The following is a 16,000-nucleotide window of genomic DNA, read 5'->3' as shown; positions in this document are numbered from 1 at the left end:
CAGAGCCGAGTTGGAGCCTCAAACTTTCTCATTTTACAGCTCAACAGTACACTACAAGATGTTTCTGAAAACATTTGAGGCGAGAAATAAGCATTACAGTAACAGAATATTGATATTGATATATGTTCATATTTGATCAGCGCTGCCTAGTTTGACCGTTTGATCGGAGTTCGCGAGTGATTTACAGCTGCCTCCATTGAATGAACAGCCAATAGAAACACTTTCTCTCTGAAATGACCTGTGATTGGCCAAAGTCTCCCGTCACGGGCTAGATTTGAATTTTAACACACTTGAATTACAATATGCTGAAAGGTTATTATGAAATTTTTGCCCAATGATGCCAAATAAATTCTGCCTTCTGCCAGTGAGAAGCTCCGGTACGCATGAAAAAGTCCCGGTACGCCAAGGAGTAAAATGTAGAAGTGCCGGTACCGCTGTGTACCGCTGCGTACCACTGTGTACCACTGCGATGCGTACCGGCCCACTTCGAGCACTGCGTGAAGTTAAATGCATTCCGTATCCGTCAACCAAAACAAACCACAGTGAGCCGAAAGGTGAAGGTAGAAAACGGCGAAGGATCTGCGTGGATACGACCTGCACCCTCACATTTTAAATCCAAAGTGTTAAACACTACACATCCAGTAAAGTATGGAAACACTTTGGGTTTCACACGTTGCAGGAAAAGAAGAGCTAGACATCATGACTAAAGCTGCATGCTAACTCTGTCATGGACAGGAAATGTTAACGTATTGCGGTAACGCGCAGTCAAGCCGGCCGTCACTCTCATCTCCGTGGTCAAATCGGCCAACGCTACGACTGTAGAGCACCCATATACTGACATTTATGTTAAATGCATTCAAACGGCCCCGATGGAGCTGACCATGGATGTATAAAGAGAACGGAGCTGAAGGGAGAGCTAGAGACCACCTTGGAGAAGTTAGAGGACACATGTGATTACGTCCGGTTTTGAAAATAAGGTGTTAACAAAGGGAACTGTATATACAAAATACATATATGGAAATAAGATTGATTGGAATACATACACCAGAAGTATAAAACATTACATGTCCCTTATAAATTAAAAAGAAAATACCATTCATTTGTGAGGGAAATGTCTTTATTCTTTGATTTTTGGGTTGCTGGAAAATATGTAATAAATAATTCCTGACAATGACTGATATATTTGATTTCAGGACATCTCTGACTACATTCATGCTGAAAATCAAACACTTTTACTGTATTCATTTAGATATTTTCCAAAGTAAAAGTCCCTAGAAGTGTATGATTAAATCTTTCCCCCACGGTGTAGTGTTGAAAAAGTGAACAAAAATCACAATAAATCGTAATATCAAATCGATTCGAAATCGCAATATATATCGAATCGGCACCCAAGTATCGTGATAGTTTCGAATCAGGAGATAGGTGTATCGTCGCAGCCCTAGTATATATATACTGTACATGTAGCAGCGTCATCATGCAGAAACCTACGTCAGGTCACAATGTGGGAAAAAGGTTTTAGAAGGACTTGAAGGGAAAATAACATTTTGATGCTAAAACATACTTTGACCAAAATATGAATGTTTGGATTTGAATACACGAAGAACACCACTGGAAAGATACAGGATGATAGAAAAACAGAAAGAAGCTGAGAGAGATTTTGACCAACTCCTCCCTGGTAACACAGGTTGAGCTGTGTTATTAGGTCTAAAGGGAGTGCTGTTCTTGGGAATCGTTTCAGTTTTGGCAAAGTTCACCTCCACATTCTTTAGAAGGGCATGTCAAGAAAATCTATTGTAAGGATCTTGTCAGTACTGGTAGTTGTGTGTTAATGAAATCACCCGAACACTTTTGAGAAAGAAGCACAAACAGCGTCGGCGTTAGGGACGGGCCATGGGGGTCCAGGCCCGTCCAAAAAGGTCACTGTGACCCCTCAGCTGAATTCTCTCCTGACAAAAAACTAAACTGAAATAACAGCTAAGCTATAAGTAAAATTAAGTAATTCAGTTTGGTAATGGAAGGACTTAACACTGCAATGCAAAATAAAGCACAAAACAGTGATAATTTTGCATTTAGGAAACAACTAGGACATGTACTTGGGCTTGATTACATTGTTTTCTATTGGAGTGTCCTAACTGACCGCGAGCAACACGGTGTTGCACAGTGCGGCGTGACGTTTTGTCTGAACTTCTATCGGATACACGGTTCCTATTTTTTCCTGTCACTCATATTGAGAGGAACGGCTGATTAGTTTAGATAAAATGAGCCGAGAAAACCGGGTCAGTTGTCCTGGATGTAAATGAAAATATGAACTTGATTACTGACACTTTCAGCACAGGCATTGACGCTCGCAGTTATATGTAATAAAGTTCACTAGTGAAACTTTATTACAAGCTACCTGTCAAAAAATATAACAGCCACCTCACTAATGTTTCAAATAAAACACGAACACACAGCGCAAAGAGACAACTATGGAAACTCTGGGCAATATGAGCCGTCACTACAATATTTCAGTAAGAAGCCTCGTTGTGATCCGCTCCGTTTGCGTGTTTATTTATTTATTTATTTTTTCAATCTAGCTCAATAGAAAAAAATGAGAGAAAGTAGACCTACAAACCCGGTGCATTAAAGCACAATTATGACCAAGAGAGTAAAAAGCATCCTGTGTTCCTCTCACATCTGACTTTTTCTACCTGTTTGGATTATTCTGTTCAGTATTGTGGAATAAAACAATGGACTAATGTTACACTACAGCAGGCTGAGCAGGGACAACAACTGCTGAGTGAAACATCCACATTTCCACACAAAAAAAAGTACGAACGTAGAAAGATAACAAGTAGGCCTACTACTAACCCATCTTTGAGGTGGTTACGTCTCCAGCTCCAGTCTGATCTGGAGCTCACAGCTGATATGTTCCTGGTTTGTTTACATGATGTAACAGAAGTGCAGATTTAATGTATTCAGTGGACAGAGAGCGTCCGATGCGCGATGCAGCGCGATAGTCGGACGCTCTCATCTATTAAGGACACGGTGTTAGTTTATAACCTGTTTTTGTGGACATAACAGCATGTGTATGCATGCGTGCGCACCTGCGCGCATAAGTGGTAGTATGTATACACCTCTCTGTCAGTTTATTTCTTTCATAAAACATGATAATTTAAAGATACACTTAATAAAGGCTATATGAAGTGAAAAAAATGCCCCCCCTGTCAAAGCTGATTGCCCGTCCGCCCCTAACACTCTGGCGCCGACCCTGTTCAAACTCACATTCACACCTACGAGCGATTTAGAATCAACAATTAACCTGCATGTCTTTGGACTGAGGGAGGAAGCCGGAGAACCCGGAGAGAACCCACGCTAACACGGGGAGAACATGCAAACTCCACACAGAAGGGCCCCAAGCCGGGTTTGACCCTGCGACCCTCTCGCTGTGAGGCGACTTCAGTAACCTGGTTACTGTAAATCCATGTACACATGCAGCAGGTCAGTAATCAGTTTCTCCCCTACCCCCGACCTTCTTTCTGATTTTAACTGTAGTAGTGATACGATAGAAGACGCTGTGTTGGTCCTGATTTTGTTTTAAACTTTTTGTGTGTTTATCTCAGAGCAGACTGACAGACGGAGCGGGGCTCTTCCACACTCTGAAATCCAAAGTGCAATTCTTCTAAATACGATTCATTTTAAAGGTCTTACCTTGTGTAGGACCACCGGTGCTTTGGTATTCATCTGAAAAAAATACAGAGGTAAAGAAAATATGGATATGTTGCTGATTTTCTGCCGTATTTAACAGTTACACATTTTACTGCTTTACTAATGCTGCATATTCAATCAAATGAAAGTGGTACATAGACAGTGTGGATACATTCTTGTGATATTATTTGAAACTGACCTTTTCGAATTGTGTGGGTCCACACTGGTTGAGGCTCGTCTTTTTGTTTGAGCTCGAGCAAAAAGTTGCTGTCTGGATTTCCAATGTACACTTCGAAATAATTTTGGTTTCCTCTTTCACATCTGAGCTTTAAATTCTGTAGAAAAAATAAATAAGTGAAAGGGAGGAACATTAGACTTTGAGTGCCAGAAGTTTTCAACTGTGATAATTCATAAGTATTAAACTTAGGTGGTATTCTCATTTAAATAAGACATGTACAGACAGGACAAAAAACAATGCATATAATAATATAATAACATCTGTATCTTGCCAAATATTGGTAAAATTATATGATTCTAAATATTTAAATTAATTTTTTACTTATATAATTATTTAATATAATATAATAAACAAATAGTGCTCATATTTTTCCGAGATATTAATTCAATAACAAGGTAGTGAGATAATAATAATACAAAGTAATGATCATAAGATGAGAGCCCTAAAGCTGATAGCTGATTCACAGCTGATTTCAGTTTTAAGCACAGTAAAAGTCTCTCTAAAGTTTATACACACTGTCGGTGTGCTTTAATGATAAATAGGGAAAATGTGAAATGCTCTTCAAAAAAAAGATTTTCTTTTTGAAACATGTTTTCAGAGAAAATAGCAATTTTTGAACCACAATTTGTAAATCAAATCATATTTTGTGGTAAGTATTAATAATATTGTCTTAAACCAATACTTACATGCCCATATGTACATTGAAAGTGTTAATGGTCGTTGCAATTGTTTCTCCTGTCCACAAAGAAATCTCTTCCTAAAGCAATTTCAATACAAATTATTGGGGGACAAAATCCACAGTTGTTTAGCATAAGAATGCGTTGTAAAGTTCAGCAGTCTGAGTTACATAAATCAAGTGAGTATCTTCAAAAGTTAGTTTTCTTTGTAACAGTTCTGGTATGATGGTATGAGGACTCAAAGGCAGGACACAGACGAAAGGCAGGTAAGGTGAAAGGCACTTAGCGAGGCGAACTAATCCAAAGAGAGCCGGCAAAAGACACAAGCCGGGTACAGTTTGGGGTAAAATCAGACAGGCAGCGTAAAGGGCTGGAAGCCTAAGGTGAGAACACGATAGACGATCTGGCAAAAGGGAATGTGTGCAGGTACGTACTGTATATATGCACTGAGAGGTTGATTGGAAAATGAGGGGCAGGTTTGTGGGCAGCTGGGAATCAAGGGCTGGTTTCACAAAGATAACACTTTGACTATGTTTTTAGATAGACGTCTAAAATCACACGGTAACAATTTTAAAATTAATTAAGACAAGTTGTGGCCTTGACGTTATGCCAAGTACCCGTATGTGCCGGTGTAGCTGAGTCAATATGTTGGTTATGTTATTTTTATTATTTTCATTTTGTTTAGTGAACATTCTCAAAACCGGTGTGTTATATTTTACTTTGTCATCAATATTAGCCAGATTATCTGTATTGTAAGTTTATTTGTGTTAACTTTGTATTGAGTGAATGAAACGGTTGTGTTTTTCATGGTTCCGGGTTACCTGTTGTAGCAGGGGGGCTTTCATTGTTGACGCACAAATCACACATAGCCAAAGCATGGACAGCTTGTGCACTGGTAAGATGTGTTGTGAGGCTCGTCCTCCTCTGGTTAAGCTAGCATGTTTAAAAGTTGTGTATTCTGGTTTAAACTGTATGCAAATGCAATGATGCATCGTTATCAATATGTTTCTGAGGTTGTCATTTGATTTCGAACGGCCAAAATATGACTTTTACTTCTGTTAACTCCGTCGGAGTTTTTCGCTCATTTGCATATTGTCTGACTGCTGCAGGGGACTGAGAACGAGCCTGACCACTGAGTGTGTGTGTGTTAACTCATACTGTCTGACTGCTGCAGGGGACTGAGAACGAGCCTGCCACTGAGTGTGTGTGTGTTAACTCATACTGTCTGACTGCTGCAGGGGACTGAGAACGAGCCTGCCACTGAGTGTGTGTTGACTGTGCCCTGTGCTGCTCCTTATAGGTGCGTTATGATGTTTAATTGTTGGTTGTATATTTTTCCTGTATAGTTAGGATGGACTGCATTAGTTGAGTAGATTAATATGAAGATAAGTTCATTATTTACAGTGCACTTTTATTTTATTTTACGAAGGAATGCTTCTATTTACATGTAAACTGGAGGGTTAGAAACCTGTTAGAAGTATTACATTTAATTTCAGGTGCTATACATTTTATTTATTGACTTTTGTTGTATTTACTGATTTAAATACATTTGTAGCTTTTGTATTTTTTTATGTTTACATATTATATTTATAACTACTCTGTTATATGTGTAATGTACAAAACCACACATAGGCAAAGCATGGACAGCTTGTGCACTGGGGGCTGAGAACGAGCCTGCCACTGAGTGTGTGTGTGTTGACTGTGCCCTGTGCTGCTCCTTATAGGAAAATAAATGTGCAGATCCTGATTCCTGGTCTGAGTGGTGTCTTACAATCTACAAGCAACCATTCTACAGCTGCTACACCGGTCTGATGTATAGTTCTGCTGGGAGACTTCAGCACTCATGTGGGCAACGATGGAGAAACCTGGAGGGGAGTGATTGGGAGGACCGGCCTGCCTGATATGAACCCAAGTAATGTTGTTATTGGACTTCTGTGCTAGTCATGGATAAACACATAGGGTGATTCATAAGTGCACTCGACACCCTAGCCAACGGTTGATGATCGACTTTGTGGTCATGTCATCAGATCTGCAACCGTGTGTCTTGGACACTCAGGTGAAGAGAGGAGCAGAGCTGTCTACTGATCGCCACCTGGTGGTGAATTGGATCAGACAGTGGGGGAGACTTCTGGACAGACCTGGTAAACCCAAACGTGTAGTGAAAGTGAACTGGGAAAATCTGGCTGAGGACCGGTAGGTGTCCTCCAATTATTGGGGTATCACACTGCTCAGCCTCCCTGGGAAAGCTTACTCCAGGGCACTGAAATGGAGGCTCCGACTAACTGTCATACCTCAGAAGTTCATCGCTGCTCTTTGCAGATGATGTGGTTCTGCTGGCTTCATCAGACCGGGACCTGCAGCACGCACTGGGGCGGTTTGCAGCCGAGTGTGAAGCGGTCAGGTTGATAGTCAGTGCCTCCAAGTCCGAGGCCATGGTTCTCTGCTGGAAAACGGTGGATTGCTCTCTCAGGTTGGGAGTGAGTTGCTGCCCCAAGTGAAGGAGGCCAAGTATCTTGGGAGTCTTGTTCACGAGTGAGGGTGAAATGGAGCGCGAGATCGTCAGGTGGCTTGGTGCAGTTTCAGCAGTAATGCAGGCTTTTTATCACACCGTTATGGTGAAGATGGAGCTGAACTGGAAGGCAAAGCTTTCGAATTGAAGTCTGTGAAACCGACCTCAGGTGACAGGGGAAAGGCAGGAAGAGGCGAGGGCCACTGCTGGTCAGCTGAGGAATGGAAGGGTCTGGAACAACCTTTTACTTATTACTTAAACTGAGGGTGCAATGCATGCTTTTCACCACGTAGAACCGGGCCTGTCTCTTCCTCTCCCGCACGGTCACACATGTGCTTGAGGCGATATTCGCCTGAAAGTTCACCAAAGTTGTGTTCATGCTCACATCATCATAACATACGCCTACCTGGCACAAAAGACAAACCGCATTCTGGTAACGCAGTAATGCATCGCTACTTGGATTGATAACTGTCATATAATTACTGTTTTGGAAATTGTAATCCTGTACACTACTTGTTACTGGGGAAAGTAATAATATTACATTAAGTGTTACTGAGCAACTCGTTACTGCCCAACACTGGTCTGGAATGAGGAGAATTAGTGCTAGGAAAACATCATGCATGGGAGGAAAAATGTTTTAAGAAATCAGTTATGTGTAAACTGAACCTGTGGCACTTTTTAGTACCAGATTCCCTCTTTATATTTCTGCAGACAGTGTTTCCTTGCTGAGCTGTGGCGGAGGGATAGTAACTAGTAAGAGGGAATTTAGTACTAAAGAGAATAACTTTGGAAGATACCCACTTGATTCATCGAACACAGGTTGCTGAAGCCACAAATTTGCTTTGGCTGAACTTTTGCACGGAAAGAACCATGGATTATGTCCCCAATCACTTACATTGAAATTACTTCAAGAGGTGATCTCTCCATGTCCAGCATGGATGGACAGGAGGAACATTTATATTTGGGCATGTTAGTATTGTTTTAATGCATACTTGAAAAAATGTGAACCTATCCTTTAAGAACCTCAGCTACTATGAGGCTTTGACATGGAGAATTAAGCTACATGTTGAACATTAAGAAAAACACTTAAGTTGTTATATTTTTACCGTTTCAGGAAGATTCAGGAAGAACATTTTGAAAATACATTGTAAAATGGAGGTGAGTAGAACGGGAGCTATCCTTGATGTTGGATAGGTCTCTTAGAGACTTCATTGTTTGCTGGAAAAAGTAAGCTGATAATGCCACGGAGCTTGTGTATGGGTAAGTGGAGTGTTTTTTTACAAGCTTTGAAGCCTTTTTTAGGACATTTTGATTCTTTTAACTAGACTGTTTTACAGACTTACAGTATGTTACCAAAACATGTAAGTGAAAGCAAAGTTGGATCATTTTCTCACGATTTCTTGCTTAAAATATCTAAAAGTAGAGCAATTGTTGTTCAATTGTACTCTTCCTATAGTATCTTAACTCATTTCTGAACCACAGTCCACTTCATAGATTGAAAAGAAGTTGAAAACATACTTCAGGATTAATTTCTGCTTTCTTCTCCGAATCTGCTGTTAAGATGAAATGATTGCGCATTCTCAGGGACTTCACTGGATGTGGCTTACGGATGACTTTGTATCCATAGGATAATTCCTCCTTGTTGATTTCCTGTAATAAAAACAAAAATACTTTCTCAACACAAGTTTGCGACAAGGTGTCTGTGTTGTGAGTTTATCATGTTATTTGTGGTGCCATTCTGTATCTTCTTATGATTGGTATTGGTGACAGTAAGATATGAAATAACCTGTTGTAGTCCAGGATCACGTGGGATCACATAAACATGGAGTGTGAGGAACGCTGTGTCGGACTTGTATATTAACACGTTGCAGTGTATTTTCAAAAGGCCGATTTCCACCAGGACTGCTTTTAGAGAGAAAACTGGTTCAGACAGCTTGACATGGGACGATGTGACTTCAGACACTTTTTCCACAACATCTCCACAGTCATCTATGTGTAGGACTGCAAACTTGTCTAATAGTGTAGGGTTGTCATCTGCACAAAATACAAGCACACACAATTAGTGAGGAGGAAAGGATTGTATCAGTGTCTGTACACATGCTGTCTGAAATTTAAAAAGTCAGTACATTGTATTTTATGATTTTCTTCATGTCCACTTACGTATGCAGATCCAGTGTGGCAGGTACACCTCATCTAACTTCCCAGCAATGACTTTGATGTCTATTAGGGGACCTGCAGCCATGTATTTGATGCTTTCCATCCTCTTCATAGGTTCCTCCCAAGAGCAGAACTGGTACTTAAAGCTGACCTTTTGCTTACAGACCCAGCGCAAGCCAGAGACACCACATTCAAAGTTTCCTGCTTCAGACTGTAGGCTACAGTAAGTCGTGGAAAAGAAAACAAGTGAGTTACTTTTTGTCTGTACACATGAAGGGACACGACAGAATAAATGTAAACGATTGATTTTATTTGGCACCAAATGTAGCATTAACAGTATTATTGTAATATTGCATTCAAAAGAAGAAAAGAAGTATTTAGGACGTTATTTTTACCTGTAAGTTGGAGATTCGTCTGCATCTGGACTGTTCACTTCAGGTTCAAGTTTAGTCCAGTCACTGGAGTCCTGCTGCAGAGGACAATCATTTTTATAAATAAGTGGAGATGTGTCTTTTTGCAACATCACATAAATGAACAAATGAATGAATGTAAGAGATTACCATAACGCTTCCACCAGCCTCGGGCTCCAAGCTTCTTGAAGGCCCTTGTGAAGACACACATGAATTTGTTTTTAATTATTATTCTGATATATAAAATCATATAGTAACTTTGCATATGATTTGCTGCTCTACATAGCTTTGCTTTAATATGATATATTTAATATGTTGTGCAGAACACTGTTGAGTGAAGTCTATTGTTTAGTCTACAAAGTACAGACTAGCTACACGTAGCTGTTTAAATAACGATGCTTCATGAAAGCTAAAAATAATATGATTAAAAAAACAGAAGCCGTCCTATAACTTTATTTATTTTGTATTATTACTGTCTATAGTATATATAGTATAGTGTATATATTACAGTAAACAACTGGATAAAAGCCAACATCACACTTAACGTAAAGAGCGTTGATGTTGCAGTCACGCTATATAATCAGTGTCATGTCCTGAGGCAAGGCAAAGTTCTTAGAAATTGTTCTCACAAATTATGCAGAAATTAACTACAAGTGTTTACAGTTAGTGAATTACAGAAAATGTAAAATGTTCAACAGTTTTATAACAAAAAGTGTAAGGTCTACATTTTATCATGTATGAGAATATGCATCCTCAAAATGTCATTTGGTTCTTCCATCTCAGGTATAATTTTGTTTAGATTTGATATTCTGTGTCAGCACATACATTGGTTTCACTAAATATAATTTAACTCAATGGAATTCAATTTCATTGAGTTAAACAATGCTGTCAGTAACAGTCTAGTTCCTCTGGGTTTCCTCTGCTCACTTTAGATGTTCTAACGGACAATGGGTCACAGATGTTTGTTTCTGGCTGCCAGCGTTAGCTAGCGAGTTCAGCGGTGGTCCGGAGATAAGTCCAGTGTTCATCCCCGACTCGGTACATCGTACGTTGTTCGCCCGCTGCTGCCTCAGATCTTTGATCTTGCATTCTCCAACCGGTGCAGGTGTGCAGATGAAACGGCTGAAGCTGAACTGTTCGGTGGATCCAACTGCAACTGGTGGCCTTCGTTGCCACTAGTTGTTTGATGTTGGGTTGGTGTGTCTGGGCCTATAGGGCTGGTAGAAGCTGGCCTGACTGGGATCTCACCCCTCAGGTTGTCTGTCTCCCGCCGATCAGTATGATCTTGAAGGCTGCAGTGAACAGGATGGGTGGGAACGCCTTTTTCGAGCTGCTGCCTCCCAGTCGTGATCTTAAGGCATGTGTAGCAGACAGAGAACATGCTGAAGTACGTAGATATCAAGTTCTGGATGCAAGTTGGTATGAGGAAGAACTTAAGAGCAAAGGTGATGAGCTGGTGTGGAACAGCACAGAAGGAATACGCCAGATTCAAACCATGTGGAGGTCTGATTTTTCCTATTTGGCCGTCTGTATTTGCTCCCAGATAATGGCGGAGTGGTCCACGCAGCCATGGAACCCTGGGACCCCTGCCTCTTAGCAGCTGGTATCAATGTAGTTGTTCAACAGTAAGTAGCTGCGTGTGTCTTGCCACCACTGGAAAGAAAATCCTGCCTTCCACATCAAGTAGGACATTGAACTAGGGGTCGACCGTTAGCATTTTTACCATTATTGGATTGATTATTTTTTTATTCGATAGTCGGTAGTTGAGAAATGCACGACTTTGGTTTGGAAGCAGCCGCCGCTCTCTGTCTGCAGTCAGTCACCACTCTGTAGTCTCACTCACTTAAGCGGGCTAAGAAACTTTGTCTGTCTGTCTGTTGATCTCCTCTGCTCCGCTCCGTTTCAGTGCTATGGACAGCGCCGCGCCCTACACACCACAAACAGCGTTGTTGTTCTGAAACAACAGCTAAGCGATACTCACATGTATCTCGGCCAATAATTTAGTTGTTGGCATCAACACATATACATAATAAACACATACATAATATAAAAAACATTTAGACTGTTCAGTTCAGTTATGAATGATGAAAACAAACGCAATGAAGCTCAGCATTTACATAAGGGATAATGGACTTAAAAACGGTCCGCCAGAGTCCGAGATCAGAACTGCACCCATAGTAACGGTCTGTTATACATAGCAACGGTCTGTTATACATAGCAACGGTCTGTTATACATAGCAACGGTCTGTTATACATAGCAACGGTCTGTTATAAAGACATAACAGACCGTCAGAATCAAGAAAGCCGTGTAATAAACTACAATAGCATGCTTCTTTGGCGCCACCCGTAGGAAATGCGACCACATTGTAACTTTTATACGCAGTATTGCACACTTTGAATAGCGAGCCTTTCTCCAGTGTGTTGGTTTATTATAGTAAAAACAAAGACTACAACAATGAATCGATGATTGTGTGATGGTGCAAACCTTTAATGGATGGAGTGCACAGAATGTAAATGTTTGTGTCGGCCTTGGTGTGAAAGGTTTGAACACAAAAAATCATCAACAAATATTCTGTATCTTTGTTTCATTTCGTCCCCGGTGTGAAAAGGCCTTTAGACATTTATGAAAAAGATGTTGTGTAATGGGACGGCTTCTTTAGAATTTGTCTTACCTTTGGATCCTGAGCTGATGTCTGACGACCTCTCTACCAGATCTCTCATGTCCATCTTCTTAAAAGCCTCTCTGGTCACCTCCACAGACTGCTGGCCGTAGGTCTGCACCATCAGCTCCACTATTCCAACTCTGTCTGCCATCTCCATTCTCCGTCTTGGGATTATTGGGAGGCTTTTCTCCATTTCAATGTACTGCAGGACACGCTTGAATTTCTCGAGCTCCCCGTCACTTAAATCTTTCAGTGTTTCCAAAAGCTTCTCCTGAACTGGTGTCATGGTTCCTTCCTGATGGATTCAAAGTAGTCAGAGGGCATTTATGTCACATCTCCACGGTAGTGATGACACATTAACTTCTTTGCATACATGTTAAGCATTTAAGTCATGAAAGTATTGTAACAACTAATATTAACCACATCAGGCTCAATGATGCACCATATGATTCATTTAATTTCATTCTATGAACTGTTTATCAGTGATTGTGTTTTATTGACCGTCTCTAACTCTCTCTGACACTCTGCAACTAAAAGCAGGAATGAGCCACCTGATCACATGTTCTCATCACATGTTGTGGTGTTTCTGGTTTAAACACTTTTTAAACCTCTTTACCGTCAACATGAGGATCGTGGTCAACCTGTAACAATGAAATGAAAGCTGTGTAGTGTGACGTGTGTCTGATGTGACATTACTCACTTTCTGGATCGGTTTAGACGGATGTTTCTCTGAGAAGAAAGAAAATAGAAAATAACTCATGACTGACTGATAAATACTTTATACTACTGACTATAAACAACTCTAGTCAGATTGTGTTGCTTTTTTTAATAAAACACAATATGAAAAATTAATTGCAAAACACTAAAATTTGCTCAGCTCTGACATAAAAATCAATCAGAGAGAGAAGTTGGACACCATATCATCAACATTAAATCTAAAGGACTCCGATACAAAAGCCCTGCAACAAATACTACCTTTAGAGATTATGATGCTCAAATTGTGTCAAAATATATAAGTTACAATGCTGTCAAATTATAATAGTGTGTATTCTATATAATATAATTGTATTATAATAGTGTGTCACAGAGGTGTTGATTCAAGTGAAAGGTAATATCTGAAGTCAAAGTATTTGGTCTTGATGTACTGTATTATACTGTAAATTGTACCTGATATTTTGCTCCTCCTAAATAAAGTTCAGTTTCTTTTAAAGGAAATAAAATACAAATAATTCACTGCTGCAAAATGAGGATTCAACTCAATGATTCCTGCAGTCAGAGTAATGAATGTGGTGATGTTGAATTGCTACCTGCCCTTTAATGTTTTCATATTTTTCATTGGTGATTAAATAAAGTTTGAATTATAAAATGTATTCATTAGACATTTATGAGAAACACATGATTGTGTAAAGTGACAGTTTTTGTCTTCTTTCTCTGACCTTTGAGTCCTGAGCTGATCTCTGACAACCTGTCTACCAGATCAGTCCTGTTCATGTCCATTAAAACCTCCCTGGTCACCTCCACAGACTGCTGGCCGCAGGTCTTCACCATATAATCCACCAGTTTATCTGCACTGTCTGCAAAATACAGTACTCCAAATGGGATGTATGGGAGGCTCTTCTTGAAGGACGTGAACTTCAGCAACCGCTTGAATTTCTTGAGCTCCTTGTTACTCAAATCCTTCAGTGTTTTCAAAACAATCTGTTTCACAGCTGCAATTGTTACCTGAAAAATTCAAAGAATATGTTAAGCAAATGTGTTATTTCTCAACTGGGACAGTTAAAGATGTATTTCTTTGCCGTTCATCAGTGTCAGTGTTTTAGACATAGCGTAGATGTAATAAGATTTGTTTTTTCTGCATGATCACTCAAGACGATACATTAATATCTGTTCTATTGATTGTGTTTTACCTTGTTTTCTTTACAAAGTATTGTATGTGTATTTATTTCTGTAGCAACATCAAAGCAAAAGATGATTCCCTTTTCACTTTAATTCCTATAAACTGATTACTACCACCTGATCTGACATAACATATCCTTATTTTTTTAGCAGTGGTTAAAAGAAAGTGTTTTCTCTACTCGTTTTAATGGCTAAATATAACAAACTAGAATGACACTCAGAGAGCACAGACCACCGTCAACGCTGATGGTGTAGTCACAACCTCCGCGGATAATGCCTTTTCCTGAGGTTTTGGCCCATACCACAACAATTTACCAAGTTTCATGAAAGTCCGGCCAGTTTTTCTGTAATCGTGCTGACAGACAAACAGACAAATGGAAAAACAGACAAACCAAGCTGCAAACATAACCTGCTTTGGCGGTGGTAATACAAATAACTTGATATTTGTTCTTATCTTCAGTAGTAGAGCAGCAGAGCAGTAAATCTATCATAACATCAGTGGATAACATTATTACTGAAGAGCTCAACCTTAACACTGAGAACCATCCAATTTAAAACACTTGGTTTGGTTTGTATCATCATTTAAAATGTTCAAGATGAGGACGGTTTTCAACCTGCATCTATTGAATGAAAGCTGTGATGTGTAAAGTCAGACTCACTCTCTCTGACACTGCAGGTTGATGTTCATCCACAGACTGTTTCTCTGGGGAGAAAAGACATTTAAAATGACTCAGAGGATTATAATCTAATTTGACATGGAGAGTAAAATCAACTTCAATAAGGCTCAGTTACTTTAAAAGGAAATAAAACAAATTCACATCAAATCATAAACACCTCCACGATCTAAAGCTTTCCAACACGAAAGCCGTGCAGCAAATACTGAACTCATTAAACTGATAATATTCTGTGTGACTGTTGTTGGTTTAATTAATTCATTGATCCTGCCAACAGCTTTTTATATTTCACATTGCTGATGACACAGATTTTGAAGCAGTTTTACTTTTTTTATGATGAATTATAAAATGTATTTATTAGACATTCATGAGACACACGTGATTATGTGATGTGACAGTCTTACCTTTGAGTCCTGAGCTGGGCTTTGACAACATCTGCATCAGATCAGTCTTGTTCATTTTCTGTAAAACCTCCCTGGTTAACTCCACAGACTGCTGGCCGTAGGTCCACACCAGCTGATCCACTGTGTTTGCTCTGTCTGATGTGAGACTGAACATCAATGAGATGTGTGGGAGGTTCTTCTGTGAAACAATCGATTGCAGGAACTCGTTGAATTTCCAGATCTCCTCGTTGCTCAAATGTTTCAGAGTTTTAAAGAGCAGATTTTGAACAGCTGCTATTGTTGCGACCTGAAATAATCAATACATTCATAACATAAATAAGTAAATCATGACTTTGGGTCTTATCATTATTTAAAATGTTAAAGATGACCACATTTTTAACCTGCATCTGTTAAATGAAAGCTGTGTTGTCTGAAGTCAGACATGTGACATTACTCACTTTCTGGATCAGTGCAGGTCGGTGTTCATCTGAGTGTTTCTCTGAGGAGAAAAGTGGTAAAAGTCATGAGTGATGATTTAACATCTGACAATAAACATTGTTATCAGGCAACATTACCTTTTCTAAAATTTACAAAACACAAAATTACACTTAAAAGTTTCTATTTATTCCTCATTCCAGCGGATGAGGAACGGCTGATTGGTGAAGTTGAAATGAGGAGTTATCTGATACGACACCTCCTCATTTCA

The 16,000-nt window shown here is 39.7% G+C and overlaps 1 protein-coding gene across 1 annotated transcript in view; it reads right to left on the bottom strand.

Annotated features, from left to right (window-relative positions):
* The window catches only part of LOC141778417 (uncharacterized), a 153,609-nt gene that overhangs the window by 8,711 nt on the left and 128,898 nt on the right, over positions 1 to 16,000 (bottom strand). The window contains exons 55-68 of the mRNA XM_074652666.1: positions 15,753 to 15,793; positions 15,316 to 15,601; positions 14,897 to 14,940; positions 14,470 to 14,592; positions 13,778 to 14,063; positions 13,042 to 13,070; positions 12,351 to 12,636; positions 9,829 to 9,872; positions 9,664 to 9,737; positions 9,272 to 9,486; positions 8,898 to 9,145; positions 8,630 to 8,761; positions 3,887 to 4,022; positions 3,691 to 3,723 (exon numbers count right to left, since the gene is read on the bottom strand). Coding sequence (XP_074508767.1) covers positions 3,691 to 3,723; positions 3,887 to 4,022; positions 8,630 to 8,761; positions 8,898 to 9,145; positions 9,272 to 9,486; positions 9,664 to 9,737; positions 9,829 to 9,872; positions 12,351 to 12,636; positions 13,042 to 13,070; positions 13,778 to 14,063; positions 14,470 to 14,592; positions 14,897 to 14,940; positions 15,316 to 15,601; positions 15,753 to 15,793 — 1,977 coding nt within the window. The remainder of the gene's footprint in view (positions 1 to 3,690; positions 3,724 to 3,886; positions 4,023 to 8,629; positions 8,762 to 8,897; positions 9,146 to 9,271; positions 9,487 to 9,663; positions 9,738 to 9,828; positions 9,873 to 12,350; positions 12,637 to 13,041; positions 13,071 to 13,777; positions 14,064 to 14,469; positions 14,593 to 14,896; positions 14,941 to 15,315; positions 15,602 to 15,752; positions 15,794 to 16,000) is intronic.

Source organism: Sebastes fasciatus, chromosome 12 (genome assembly GCF_043250625.1).
Source record: "Sebastes fasciatus isolate fSebFas1 chromosome 12, fSebFas1.pri, whole genome shotgun sequence".
NCBI lineage: Eukaryota > Metazoa > Chordata > Actinopteri > Perciformes > Sebastidae > Sebastes > Sebastes fasciatus.
This window is presented reverse-complemented; position numbering and strand designations above follow the sequence as displayed.